Genomic DNA, 14,889 nt, shown 5'->3' with positions numbered 1-14,889 from the left:
CTAGGACAGCCACTTTTTGTCGTATACATATAGTTTCGACGCCTACTGGCCTCCTGCCCGGCTTGTAATTGCGGCCTTTTTTCCTCGATTCCGGCCGAAGGCCACTTCACCAAAACCCAGACTTGGTTCGCCCAGCCGCCAGCCTCCGCGAAGCAACAGCCTCTCTAGAAACTGAAACTGACGCGCCGCGGCTTCATGGTTGCCCTTCGTACGGAGCCGCCACGGTGGTTCGGTGGTTATGGTGCTCGACTGCTGACCCGAAAGACGAGAGTCTGATCCCGGCCGAGGCGGTTGTATTTCGATGGAGGCGCAATTCTAGAGGCACATGTACTCTGAGATGTCAGTGCATGTTAAAGAACCCCAGATGGTCGAAATTTCAGGAGCCCTCCACTACGGCCTCCCTCATAGCCTTGGTCGCTTTGCGGAGTTAAAACTCATATACCAAACATTCGTACGCAAAGGAAAACCGTGAGGCATTATAATATTGCAAAGCTTTCAAATTTGTCTCGCTTTGTGACGTGTAGGTAGCGGGGACAGCCAGTTGCAGCATGCCGCGTACCATCTTAGTTTGTGGTGCAATATCATAGGTTTTAGCGTCTTCTAAAAACTATAAGAACCTCGCGACTCCTTGCGTACAGCTTACTCTCTCTAGATTAGGGCGAAAAGATTGTCCCGCAACCAGCGATAGTGGCGGTACCAATTTTTCAGTTCGTTTCAATTCATTTGGGACATTGTCGACCGTATGAAGAAAAGGATGAAGAGAAATGTTTGGTCAGAAACCTGGTGTTTTACACCGAATTCCACTTTGTTACGACCTGCGCGAAAATACTGTATATAACACTCGCTTTTGTGAGCGGAAGGTGGCCTCAAAGAAACATATCTCCTCAGTGCTCGCGAATAATGCATGACAACGCTACAGCACTTCGTAGAGTTCGCTCCGCGAACAACAGAGTGCAATTGATCCCATTGCGCGGGAAAGAAATAGTTAAACGACAATTATTATATGTTATTATTAGATTATTATTAGATTTTAAGATATTAGATGCGCTTCGCTGTGGCCGTGATTGCGACCAGGAGCTATGACGATGACAACATGCAAGTCAGTGTTCCAGACTGCATCTCCCCACCAGGCTCCACGAGCATGGTAAAGCAGGCACTTGAAGCTTGGGAGGGACTGTAGATAATTGATGTCAAGCTTACCCATGTACGTACAGTCTTTGTCAAAAGTATGCAGCCCAAGGGGTCTGCTTCTGATCCCTGCAGCACGGCTCCTCTTGCGTACTCAGGGACCTTAATCTCACGAAGCCGGGAGGAACTTAAGTCTTCAACCCTCCCAAGCTTAGGACTGTCAGATGTGCTTAAGCGCCTCGCTACACGGCTTGTAAGCAAACCCCTTGGGCTGTGTATTTCTGACAAAGACTGTACATATATCGAACCCATTTTAGCGGCATCCATAACTAGGCAATTTAGAATATTTAGGATTTCATAAAATGCAGGAAGCTCTGCACAGCTGAGAAAGGCAAAAAGTCCTGGGTTTTTTCTTCTGACAGCACCTTCAATTGTCGTGCTAGCAGACATTTTAAGCAAATTTTAAAAAGGTGCTAACATTTACTTAACGTCTGCTGTGGTGCTTAGGCCATAGAAAGGTTAATTTCTCCATGGAAATGTTACAAGTTTTCCCGCGTTCCTGACGTAAATAATGACATAAACTTGCGTTTAAACTAAAAGGATTTATCGTTTTTGTAAATCTTGAATAGAGGATGAGCGCCGCACTGTGTTTCTCTGAGTTTAGTCTGCACACCCGCATGCGCCGTGCTCCGGCTTCTCGAATTTTGGCGTTTATTCAAGCCTCTGCCTGGACGTGATCGTAACTAAGGACATGTGGAAAGCAATAACATTTAGTATTTACTAAATTGCGATTTTGATTTGCACTCGGCTTTGCCCAGCCCTTTAATCGAGGCACTACAGCTACACCGTTCTCAGGTGCCTTAAGTAGCCCTCGCTGCGGTGCACGTTCTTGTGACTGTAATACTCTCGATTCTCTATAGCTGGATACAACTTAAGTCTGCAGTGAAGCTCCGCCCACATTCAGGACCGGCGCACAGAATTCCTCCACGACAAAAAAATAGTCCATTGTTAAAACTTTTTTTGTCACCTAAACAAGAAGCTAATCACCAGAAAAAACTTAAAAGCTATATAATTTTTATCCCTGGCTTGTTTAATAAAGTCAAACATTAAAAAGCTTATTTTGTTTACTTTTGCAACTGGCTAGCCGAGTATAGAGTACGTCGCGGATCGTGGCCCAGTGTTAACAACTGCTGTTTTTTTTTTTTAGTTGTATCCTACTATAGGTGGAGGACAGTATATTCGGCAACAGCTGAAAAGCAAGTTTGACTTGGCTCAAGAAACTAGCTAAAAAGTGCCATAATTTGACTAAATGTGACTTATTCCGCTCTCTTTTGTCATGTAGGATGTCCGAAATTCAGGGGGAGGAATGTTTGCTCAGCGAGAACACTTCTATCTCGTTTTCTTTGCTCGACTGTTCGAACGACTTGTCTAGGCTTCTAAAAAGTTGTAGCAAAATCAGAGATGACGACATCTAATTTCAATTGATCCTGCATGCAGTGCGCTTATATGAGAGGTGTTGTATCGGTTCGCAACGCATGTCATGAATAAGCTAGTTTTTAGAACACATTTATTTTCATGGTTGTTTATATACGAACATTATTTTCTGTTTCTAAAAATAAGAACTAAATAATCCTATTAGCGAGACTGACTGTGCGGTGGGTAGGTGTTGTGGAAATGTCTGTTTCTACGCTATAGGTGCTAAATAAACATGTATGTATCGATATACATATTAACCAAATGAAATAAAATTTCTTTTTATTTTCATCCAGTGCTCCATCGACTTTTTTTATGAAAGTAACTGCACGGATCCCTGCGTCTGTGTTTCCTTCAATCTCAACAGTGGGAACAATAGAGGACCAGGCCAGTGCCAAGCAATTATCTGAGGTCATCGCATACATACTGCTGACTCAATAAAGGCTGCTTTCTCGCGCAATATATTGTTCAAGCGTGGCTATTGTCCCAGACACCTCTATCATCAGCGCTTCATTTCTCCAAGAATCGAGCACCTGATCTCATTTTTGAGGATTAGAAAATATGCCTCGTATGAGAGCCACTTATTAGCCTTTGTTAATTACATACAGGCCAGCACAGACTGAAGAACCGAAATTTCTTGCGAGTAGGCTCATGATAAGGTCATGTGTGATGTTTTGTAGCTATATATTTCAAGCAATTGCTGCGAGTCTATGGGTTTGAGAGAAGGAAACAAGATACACAAAAGACACCTTTAGTTCCATCCTGCCCAAGTTTAGTTTCGTTTTTCTTAAGGATTGCACTATCGCCATCAACACTTCTCTCTTCTCTGGAACCCACACAATTAGCTGGAAATAAAAGAGTCCACCTTCAGCAGCTGTCTGCGCCTGTTTGTTCTCTCCGTCCGGATTCCGTACACCGCAGAATATCGACGAGTGCCCCGGCGTAGATTGCGCGTTCCGAGAACCGTGCTTTCGCAACCGAGTCTGTCGGAGCGTTTCCGCTGTTCTCGCCGTTCCTGCCTACGTCAGGCGAATCTGCGGTAGCTTAGCAGCAATATAACCTTGTCCTCCTGATACTTCTCGAAGCAGTTGGACGCGACGAGCTACAGCCCAAGCGTCGCAAAGCAACACTTCTGAAATCCCTTGGTGTCGAAGGTCAAACGTGCGTAGCACAGCCTCGACATCCTCATGGAGCGCCACTGATCCTTGGGCAAGCGACACGTCAAGTACTGGCGAAGGCCCCTTCGATGCTGCAGTCTCCACACTGAATGTTCACTTCGCAGCACTGGTGGTAATGGTATAAATATATAGGCTTGATTACCCAAGCCGAGGACTGTGATAAATGAAATGGCGGAATCTCACCGTTTCCCTCAGCGCAGACAACTACCAGGTGAGACTTCTCAAGCTTACGTAAACGGTCTTACATAACATTCCGCTACATGTAATTTTTAAGTGCTACTGACAGCATGATCTGTGACCAGCTACTTCAGAGAACCATTCCACAAAAGATACGAGAGCGCCTACTGTGCAGGGATCCCCTCTCACTCTTCAATGCGCAGTACATATTGCAAAACAAGTAGAACAATTCGCGATTATCTCTTTATCTTCACTGAAGCGCGCTCAAGAAACGAAAACAGCGACATTCAGCCGTGAACTCGTGCGGGACTGGCTACTGCTGTGGTTCAACTTCACATTTCGCAAATTTATTTACATGACCATTTAAAGTCCACAGACTGCCGCACCTGTGGAAAGACAGGTCAATTTGAAAGCGTCTGCAGTCAAACGAAAGCTACGAAAAGAACAGCGTCATGACAAAAAGCTGTGGAGGCTATGCCATCTCAATCTTAAATGTCGATGATCAGGACGGCCCACCGAAGGAAGTTTATGCCATGGTCACGATAGGACAAAGACGGTAATCTCGTATTGTTGACTGACACTAGTGTCTCTCTGCTGAGCGAATAACATTGCCGCAGTTTTTTCGCGGATATCCATGCGCTGTGCACGCCTTCTGTCCCCTTCCACCACTACGCCAGTGAACAGAAAAGCATAGACGGATGTTTTTGGCCCAAGTGACTCGCGGCGAAACCAGTACGCCGGTACGCTATTCCGCATCGCAAACAAAAGAGCGTGTTTTCTAGGGCTCGACGCCATCCGCAGCCTGGGCATAAACATGTCACCCATCGTCACGCACGCAGTCTCGCCCCCCTCGCTCCCCCCTCGATCTGGAGGATCAGTTTTCGTACCTCTTCACGATGGACCTAGTGCTCATTCCTGGCAAAGGAAAAGAAACGTATATCAGAGCGTGGAGGCAAATTCTTTCATATTAACAGGCCTTTGAGCACGTCCCATCAGAGAGTCAAGAATATGAAGGTTTACTAAATTTAAATAGTTCCTGCAGTGAGAAAAGTTCAGGAAGGCGCCATAGGAACGGTTTTGTTATTCACACGTACGCCCCGCGTAACTGACATTTCCTGCCTGTCGAGCGTGCCGTTGCGGGTAAGCTACTTGTGTGCTCCACACATTATAAATCCAGAGGAAATTCAGTTCCTTAGTGCTCCATCTGAATAAAAGGGTGAAATTTTAAACACCCTATTGAGAGCTCCTGTAGAGATCCGAAACATTTGTCACGCCAGCAATATCATAAGCCAGATCGCTTGTTTGATACTGTTGCTTCAGATAAAGCAGATCTCAAAGGTGTTGTTAGTGCAGCTTCTAAACGCAAGCATTTTAATTCACAAATTAATTCATGAATGTTGATCATAGTTAGCATTCAAACATTTTGATTTTAAATTAGAGTTTATCGCCTAAAATGTGTTACTGAGCCTTACGTCAATGCCGCCGCTCTTCCTAAGGTCGACGGTGCGGCGAGAAAAGTAAATGCGGCACACACGGGCATTTCTTGGATGCACGCCGAGTTTTCCCCAGACTGCTTCTCGCCTGGCCGAGATTTCTTCCCTATGGCAGATCATGGCATCATATAACTTGTATAAACAAATTTCTTAACCGTTTTCGTTGCAATCGAGAAAAGTTTCTTCAAACAACACACTATACATGCTATATTGAGTCCTCTCCACTGCATAACTACGAGTACATAATGCATCGGCGAAAGGAAGACTTCAAGGGTGAGCTCGGGATAGGCAGGCTTAATGCACGGGTAGAAGAAAAGTTTGTTCAGCCTCTTGTCGAAACGAATGTGGCCCAGGCGGGCCGGGCCACCGTACGAGAGTACGTGGTTGTTGTCATTTATAAAAATTGCTAGAGACAGCACCCTGTAGAAAAAATTTGGCGTAAAAATTTTATTAATACAGAAGTTAGAGACATAGTTATCGAGCAGTTTCGCCACGTGTATTTCATTTATTCCGTCTCCAGTCCGTTTTACGAGACAGTTCAGAGCGATCTGGCTCAGAATAAAAAATTCTCTTCCTCGTCCTCGTTATCGGAACTCTCGACGTTGCATGAAAAGGCCGCATCATAGCTGCCGCCTCCACCGTGGCATTCGTGAGCTGAAATTTATCGCTTGCATTTGACAAATAACAACAACGCACCATGTGTTGTGCTGCGCTAAGGCATAATAATCACCAAAGCGCGGGGAAGCGCGGAGGGGGTGGGTGGGGCGTAAACTCCTCATCAGCAGATATAGAATGTAATGTCCATAGAGGACGTGCACGGGCTACGCCATGCGTCCAAGGAACAGGGTGCATTCTTAATCTGTTTCATAGATTACATGTAGATGAGTGGAAGCCACAGGGGCGTGACGACGTCCCCTTCAAGCTTTCTGGTCATGCGCTCTAGCAAGCTAACCGATCGCATCGGTGTGGAAGCAGCTGCCGTTCCACTGCTAACATATTCAGGGACGATGTAGAGAAAAGGGGGCCAAAGAACACTTCGTGTTCAGACGGAAATGGCGCAGCGAAAGAGTGCGACTTCAAAGTGCTGGCGACTAGAAACCGGAGATGTACGCACCCTGTAATCAGGATGATCAGCCAGTGGTATTGTCTTCGTCTTGATCGTATAATAAGTACACCCAATGTGTCATCGCGTGTAAGAGCAAATTCATCATGTCGGCAGAGAGCAGGAGAGGACTTCGAATTTTTTTCCGCTTGGGAGTCGTACATGCTATAAAACTTTTCAGAGAATATCGTGAACGCTACGTTTGCCCACTCTGCTTATTCACCTAGAACATTCTAACTTTTTCAAGATCGCTTTATTTGAGATTTTCACCTGCATACAGTGAAATGACAGTCCACCAAAATGATCTCACCTTAAGTATGTCAGAACTCGGTAGGGGAAGGCCCGTGAATGTTTTACACCGGGTGCGAACCCCGGTAAGCGTTCAATGCGCTTGTAGTAAGAGCCACAGTTCTGTCTCCCCTGTCGTCCAAAAGCAGAGTCATCTGGTTGCTTTAGAAGGTCAGGGTGGTGTATTTGGCATCGGAGACGAGATCTGAGATCATGGCCTCGGTTACGGTTGCGTTTCCAGGAGCGTAGAAACCCCGGCGAGAGATTCGTTGAGATGAAAAGCCGAGGGTCTCCACTTCTGCACAGAGCAAGGGCTTCGCCTTTACGCAGGGCTGAAGGGCAGCTGGGCTGTATAACAACTATTTAAAAATCTCAAGTGGTCGTCACTCCCACCCTAACTTTCATAACCTACTACTTACAACCAAATTCCAATCCCCTACGTCCCAACCTACCCACCTGTTCCGACGGCCGATTACAAGACTGTCCGGTCCCGCTCCATGGCATTATGGTCTTGTTCTCCTACCTTTTTCTCTTTCGTTGTCATTTCAAAAGCCGGTTACTAAACCCTACTGTCCCCCTTTGGACCTATTCATTTACATTTACATGGCAAAGGAGATGAAAAGCAGGCTTGTAAAGGCATTTTGGAAAAAAATTCTTTTTTTTCCAAAAGCAAGCATGCTATTTTATATTTCAAACTGTTAAGGCAAAGAGCAATTTTCAGCGATTGAAGGTTGTGAACATTAAAGAAACGCTACCAACATTACGGTACGTAGTTACTCATGTACGGTCAACAAGTAGTAAGCGTGCTGCTTCCAAACAATGATGAGCTCAGAACCTTGCGGACTTGAGTCCAAATAACGCGTTGGACAGGAGGAGCAAGTCAAACCGTTTCCCGTAGACGACGTAAAAAAATTGCATTACTGGTGATTAGGGCTAACATATCTCCGCTTCATGTTTCTAAAGCTTCGTCTGATTTAACTCATGTATTGCTCAAAGCAATCACCTTTTAGGGTGAATGCCATCATGGCAGCGAATTTGCGCTGGTGGGCGAAAACACGGTTCTGCTTCAGCAGCAATCAATCATTCGGCTGAGTTCAATGACCGGCACTAACATCAGGGCTTATCTATACAGCACATTACAATAGAAACCAAGTTGTGTCAGGGAGCAGTAACAATGTGTATGATGAGGGAAACGAAATGCAGTGAAGACATGTAAGCTCGTACTTGGGAAAACTTGACGATGCAAAAGGAATGCCTGCACAGCATCAGGGGTCGTGTAGAGGGGAAGCAAGCGCGGGCAAGCACAGTGCATGCGCATAAAACTAAAGCATATGTAAACAACATGACAAGTTTAAAGTCAGACATTATGGAATTCAAGGTCGTTGCGTGCACCATTTTCAACGTCGCGTTGCCGCATCCCCCCTCTAAATTTCTATTTACACAAGTCGGGTTTGGCGCTCTCTCCCCTTTGTGCATTTTGCCGTGAGCCTGAATCTATAGAACATTTTTGGCTGTATTGTCGCCGATTCAACTCTCTGAGAAAAAGGTTGCTGGAGGAGCCCTTGCAGCATCTTGGCCTTAGTTTGAGCAGCCCGCTCTTGCTATCATTTGGCGCCACCACATTTGGGTTCAGCCACAGATCTGTTTGTACCCCTGTTCTAAATTTCCTGATTGAATCTCACCGACTGCCTTGCTAAGTGTTCCAAACTTTTGTTTTCTATCAATTATTACATTTTGACTTGACCATTATTATTTAATCCCTCTCTTTATTATTATTCTTATAATTTTGAAATCAAAACTATCATCCCTTTTCTGTTCATGAGGAAGAATTCACCGGTGTTGCGCTCCCACGTGCTTTTCCTTTTTATTAACTGCGTTCAGGTGAGTAGCCACCCGATTCTTGGCCGATCCCCCAGTGTGGGTATGTGCCATCTTTTGATAGGCTAACAACAACAACATGCGCAGAAAACTAAAGCATATGTAAAGAACATGACAAGTTTAAAGTCACATATTATAGAATTCAAGGTCCTTACGTGCACCATTTCAACGTCGCGGTTTGAACGCTGACTCAACCTTAAACGCGCAAACTATTCTGGTGTCAGCAACCTCTCTAAAATTTTAAGACATGGTAGCACAAGGGCGAAATGACAGCCAGATAATCTATAGCTTACCCTACCGGAGGTCATGCTGGCGCCGTGTGCCTCAGTGCATCGGTCTGCAATTTTCGAAATTGGCAGCGTTGCTCGTGAAAGGATTGTCAACACATGTGTAAGAGAGTACATAGTATAAAAGCCTTTTAAAGGTCAAAGGGGAGCAAAAATACCTTTTTTGTGAGGTTCAGTACAGTATTCAAGATAACCTTCCTAATGAACTCCCGCAGAGGAGCCCAGTTGAACTGCGTGATTTTGTTCCTGTGAAAAAAGCTCACAACACAAGAAACATCTGTAAATTTCAGAGCCAGCACCCGCTGATCATTATATCTGTTGCAGTCACATTCTTCAAACCCCACAAAGAGGAGGCAGACAGAGGAAAAGACAGGATCAAGCGCTTCCTGTCAACTATACAGAAATGTTAAAGACGAAAAATAATAACACTTACTTGTTAATATAGAATTGGTCGTCTCTGTGCCCGGGAAGCAACGAGTGCCTAGCAACCCACCGAGGTCTGTAAGGTTCTCTTGCATTTATGAGTCGCTCCACTACACAGAAAATTTTTCTGCCATGAAATGACCCTTCTCATATCAAGTAAACAGAGAGCCTCCTCCACGGTTAAGCAGCAAGAGCAGCAACAGATTTGCAACCTACGAAACACGTCGATGCAAACTTGCACGCTGCTTTATGGTAGCCCCGGGCGTAGCACAAATAAGCCTGAATTTTTTTTTTGCCTCAAAACCCCAAATATATTTGAGAACGTACTTGTTGGTCGCGAGAGCTATATATCGGTTACTTCCAAGAAAGCATATATCGAGCAGATATTTCAACTAGAGTCTAAGATATGCCACCGCTGAAAAACATTGTTCGACTAAAACTCGTAACGCTATGGAACAGTTCTCAGCACTGTTACATAGTTCCTGCAACGCCAGGAGCATTCCTGCTTGCACCTTTTCAAAGGGTCATCTGTGACACGTGCAGAATTTCTTCTTGAAAAGCTGTCCAGCCTAATTCGAAGATAGCAGAGATCCTTCTTGTCCAGTATGTTTTATTTTGTAAAATTGGACCGATCGGCAGTGTCAACGTCGTCCTAAGGAAAATACTGGCAACTCAGAAGAAATCTTTTGCGCGAGAGAGAACACTTCTGAACAAAAACATTCAAAGGTCAATGGAGCAGGTGTGATCGCTCCAAGTGTAGCATTATGTGCGCATATTTGGCGCAGATTCACTTGACATGAGCACACACGATCGTTCTTTTCTTTAAATGGCACATGCTGATTCTTCTTTGCACAGCATGGCCACCCATATTTCATTAACAGCAAGAACACATTGATCAACAGAGATGTTTGGTTCCTGAACTGTAAAACTTTAACCTTCAGGGAATATACAGTGCTTCATGCAACTTAATTATTTAATTAGCTAAGGTTAATCATGCAAAACAGTGATGTTCACTTTAAGGTCTATGCGTTTCGATATATCGTAGAGAAGGTTACAAAAAAACTTTTATTTTTATACCAACGCATCTGCTGCGTGTTTCTTTTTTCCAGCTTTTCAAACACCCCGCGAAAAATTGAAAAAAAAAAACGTGACTTCGATCTTGCCTACTGTTTTAGAGCTCTGCCAAATGCGTTCTGAACCAACGAAGCCTCCATGCACGCGTGTCGATGTCAGCGCCCGAAGCCGCAATCGGAGCAGCCATGAAAGTGCGTCAGCACATTCGCCCGGAACATGGAAAACAAGCGCCGTCGTCTACGGTAAGTGACAGGGAGACCACCTACCGACGAATATTTTATTCGGTCGTCACACTGGCAAACCAAACAGGGAATGGAAACCAGTTTATGTCGCGGTTTTCAATGTACAGTTCATTTTTATTTGTATCATTGCGAAGCGCGTCCAACTGAGCGGAAGCTGCTCACTTGGGCGCGGTCAGCGTGCATGCTTCGCTCGGTATAGGCCCGTGTACTGAGCGATGTCAATGCACGTTAAAGAACCGCATGTGGTCGAAATTTCCGCATCCCTTCACTACGTCGTCCCTTATAGCAGTCGCTATAGAAAGCGGTAGCCCCTGAACACAGTCAGGCGTTTTTTTGAAATGCTAAAGCAGTATTAAACTAGCGGACAGCTTTCTGTGGCTATGCAGTGGAAGCTACGAGGGCACGGCGCAAGGCTTTCACAGAAGCGCTCTTATCACGCGCTCAAGAGGAAGAGAGATACGCTTTGAAGCTGGCGACGCCCACTCGTAGCTTGCACTGCATAGCCACAGAAACCTGCCACCGAGTATAGTCACATTTCAGGAAAAGTCGGCGGCGTGTATGTATATGTGTGTCTGTACTCGCAAATGGTACAGAAAATCCCAGCGATGGCAAGATAAATACGGTTACGTCATCAAGCGGTCGTGTGAGGCACGCAACTAACCAAGCGCATCCACTTCAGACAATCATATACATGCCCCTAGTCTATGTATACATACTTGCCAGAGGTGAACGGCCCGACAATATTCGCGCCAATATTTTGATACAAATGTTCGCCGCACAGCATTCCGAGTTCTGTCATACGATTTCTCGTTGCATATAGACCGTTTACAGAGTTCACTCTGTCCACGACATGTGGCGCCACTAGTACGGCCGCCACTTCTGGCCTTCGGTCGTCGTTCCTCGAGGGGCTGTCTTGCGAGTTCATGCTGCTTTCTGCGAGAACAGAAAGTTAATGTGTTGTTCTTCGAAAAAAAGAACATCACGAACTCCACGCGCCACTTAACTTCAGCGGCAGCAGTAGCTGCGAGAATGCCAGAACGAGAGTAACTCTAACCTTTCTCACCTGCGACAAACACTGATCCAATACATCGAGTAATCGGTGCTTTTATATACCTTTGCAATAAGTGCTTCCTGGGCGTCGGCACAGTTCTCCCTAAACTGTCGTGCGTACTTGGCGCTAGCACGGTGGAAGCAGCAGCGGAGTTTTTGCAAAAGTTCTCAGAGGAGGCGCTTCGACAATTCTCTCGCCCGATGCAAAGATCTACAGAAGTACAATCTGCATCACCCTTAAGTAGAGTTCTAGGGGGGTGTGCTGCCCTGCAAACAATGCGAAGCCTCGCCGCATCTGCTAGGTTGTAAACGCCACTCTTGGCAAAATGTTGAGCCACATTGACTTTCAAGCGCTGTGGGAAGAGAACGTCGGCCATGGACCGTCGGCCTACTGCATAATTCTAGCTTGGATTGCCTGGCGCGCACTCCTCGAGCGCTCTACACAAGGCTCATGCAGGCTGTACATCTGCAGGTGCAGAACTCCGAGCAGTTTTCAGTTGTACTTAGCAAGCGAGCACGGTTGAACATCGCCGAGCTTCTGATGGGTCCCCTGTATAGCAGCCATACTCTTCCTTTGGAAGGCGGAATATTAACGGAGGATAAAGTAAATATCTGGGCAATCAGCCGGCGATCACAAGCACGCGCAAGTTCGTAAGTCGCATTAGACGGCGAATTGACTGAATAAATATGAACACGCAGGCAGCTTTGCGCGATTTGTTGGCACATTCGCGCCGATGCGGGTAATCTGAAGGAGAGTAAATGATCTGGCTGAACCAAACATTTTCCAGCACCAACACATGTGTGCATGCGCATTCACACGAAGTTTTCGCGCCGCCCGACAGCTCGCTATCCGCAGAGAGGGCCGGAAAAGCATCTTGCATCCAGGCACCAGCGCTCGGTAGCCGTCGAAATGGGAAGGCCCGAAGGTCGGCGATGGCGGAATGGTCACGTGACCAAATATGGCGGCACCCGTGCTCCCGCGCTGTGAAGCATCTATCGCTTAGATGTGCTAGCCAAGTAGGAGGCAAGCTTGCGACAGGGAATCGAACCAACAGCATATGCACCTTCAATTGCATGCCTTCACATATTCATTATCTCTTCCCTTATAAGGCCCCAGAAAGGGGCTCTACAATAAAGTTGCGATATGTCTGGGATGTTAAAAGACACCGCTTCATCATTATCCTTCACCAAGAATTATTTGAACGCGTTTTGTGGAAGCTGAGTTACAGGCAGATAAAACTTGAACTTGCTGGTCATTGCGCCTTTCCTTCTCCTCTCGCACGCCAAAACGGCGGCGCTTCTCCTCCAGCCACAGCCACTCTGCCGCTCCCCTACCTCCTCCGGGTGCGGCGCGCTTGGAGTCGCTACGCCCGCTGTAGCGCGTGACGTCTGAAAGAATATGGCGCTGTGAATCAATGATAACCCCCGCCTGCTGACGTCACTTGCACGACACGACGTCGTCTGCCAGGTTTCGCGCGAAAGTCCCACACCGCACGTCGACGCGAGGTGCGGAAGCTGGAAATTTTAAATATCCATTGCAAATTTCCCGCTTGCTTTTGAGGTCTCGTACGCGGCATGGACGCTCTGTGGCCTATATTCTACATAGTGCAAGCATTTTAAAGCAAAGCTTAAACACCCCTTTCTGTGGCTCTTTAAGGCGCGGTTGAAATGTACACCGAGATATGACCAGAGGTGGGCAAATGCCCTCATTTTTACTTTTCCTCCTTCACCCTCACATTTGAATCCATGGCCCTCCCTGACCCTCGCCATCATTTTGAAAACTTATCCGGTCTTCCTTCACACTCACTTCGAATATTTTGCTTGCCCTCGCATCGCCCGCACTAACAGCCGTTTTAAGCCTCGAGTTATATTTTCCAGTCGGCAACATATGGCGATATTACTAAGTAATAAACATACAAGACAAGCTCTCAACGCATTGCTGGACGAGAGGCTAGAAGCTCATACTCTTTTGTTTGTGCGTGTACGTGTATGTGAGTTCTTTGAGCTCATACATGAGGCAAAAGCGAGACACGAGTTGGGCCCCGAAATATCACTGTTCCTTTACTTTTGGCACGCACTGCATCCATATATGTGCTCTGCACTTAAAACATTTGATAGTTATCTGTATAGATTGCTAAAATGAATCAGCGTGCTGTTGTGTCTGTGTACAAAAACATAGGGATGCCAAGAGGATTTAGAAAACAATTCAGTAGAGTTTACCACGACAATTACAATAAGTGCGAAGCCCAGAATAGACTCAGAACAAGGAAAGTGTGTAGGTTGCTTAATTACCATTGCCCGATGGCATTTCGATTCCACTGGGCCTTCTGAATTTCGCGGCTTTTGATGTCCCGTCATTTCGTGCGGCTTGCAGCATACTCGTCTGATGACGCTTCCACGCGCACGGATGGAAGATGATGAAGAAAACGCTTTCAAACTACAGCGGAGGGACTGGCAGTTTAACACGCGTCAACACCGCTAAGAGACGAAGATATTGCAAACCCCGCTCGAGAGCTTGGCACTTCGTAAAGGCAGGATGTTCAGATTTCTCCCCACTGATTTTCGGTTGATTCATTGGGTGCACAAGTAACGTCCCAAAGCAACTGAGGTTATGAGGGACGCCGTAGTAAAGGGCTCCTGAAATTGCGATCACCAGAAGTTCTTTAACGTGCATTGACATCGCACGGTGCACGGACCTCTTGAATATCGCCTCCATCTAAATTCGAGTGCCGCGGCCGGGATCGAACCCGCGTCTTTCGGCTTAGCAGCGGAGCTCCATAACCACTGAGCCACCGCGGCGGGGCCCCTATTGATTGTTCAACTGATTGTTCATCTGAGGGAAGTCTATGAACCGACCGACTTTAAACCAGAGTGGTCCTCCCTCTTGGTGATGTGCTCGGCCTTATCTTGCGTTTAGTGCTCTGTTGCTCTGTCTTTTGTAGCGATAGCCACATTACGGTAGCATTTCGAGCCTTCAGCGTGACGGTGGGGCGCAGCCATGGCGTGGCGGCGCCGCCACCGCCACGTGGTTGACCACGTCACAAGCCACGTGGTGAGGAGCAGATGCTGCTGCTGGCGGCGAAACCGAGCTGCAAC

General features: G+C 46.4%; 1 protein-coding gene across 3 annotated transcripts in view; it reads left to right on the top strand.

The window, feature by feature from the left end:
• LOC144118575 (uncharacterized) overlaps nt 1–14,889 on the top strand; it is a 48,762-nt gene that overhangs the window by 8,108 nt on the left and 25,765 nt on the right. Inside the window, exon 3 of one of the 3 annotated variants that reach the window (XM_077651479.1) lies at nt 2,898–3,061. The exons of the other annotated variants lie outside the window; for them this stretch is intronic. Within the exon in view, the coding sequence (XP_077507605.1) occupies nt 2,898–3,011 (114 nt within the window). The 3' untranslated portion in view covers nt 3,012–3,061. Of the gene's footprint in view, nt 1–2,897; nt 3,062–14,889 lie in introns of those variants that run through there. 3 annotated transcript variants of the gene reach the window in all.

The sequence above is a fragment of the Amblyomma americanum genome, chromosome 2 (genome assembly GCF_052857255.1).
Source record: "Amblyomma americanum isolate KBUSLIRL-KWMA chromosome 2, ASM5285725v1, whole genome shotgun sequence".
Taxonomy (NCBI): Eukaryota; Metazoa; Arthropoda; class Arachnida; order Ixodida; family Ixodidae; genus Amblyomma; species Amblyomma americanum.
This window is presented reverse-complemented; position numbering and strand designations above follow the sequence as displayed.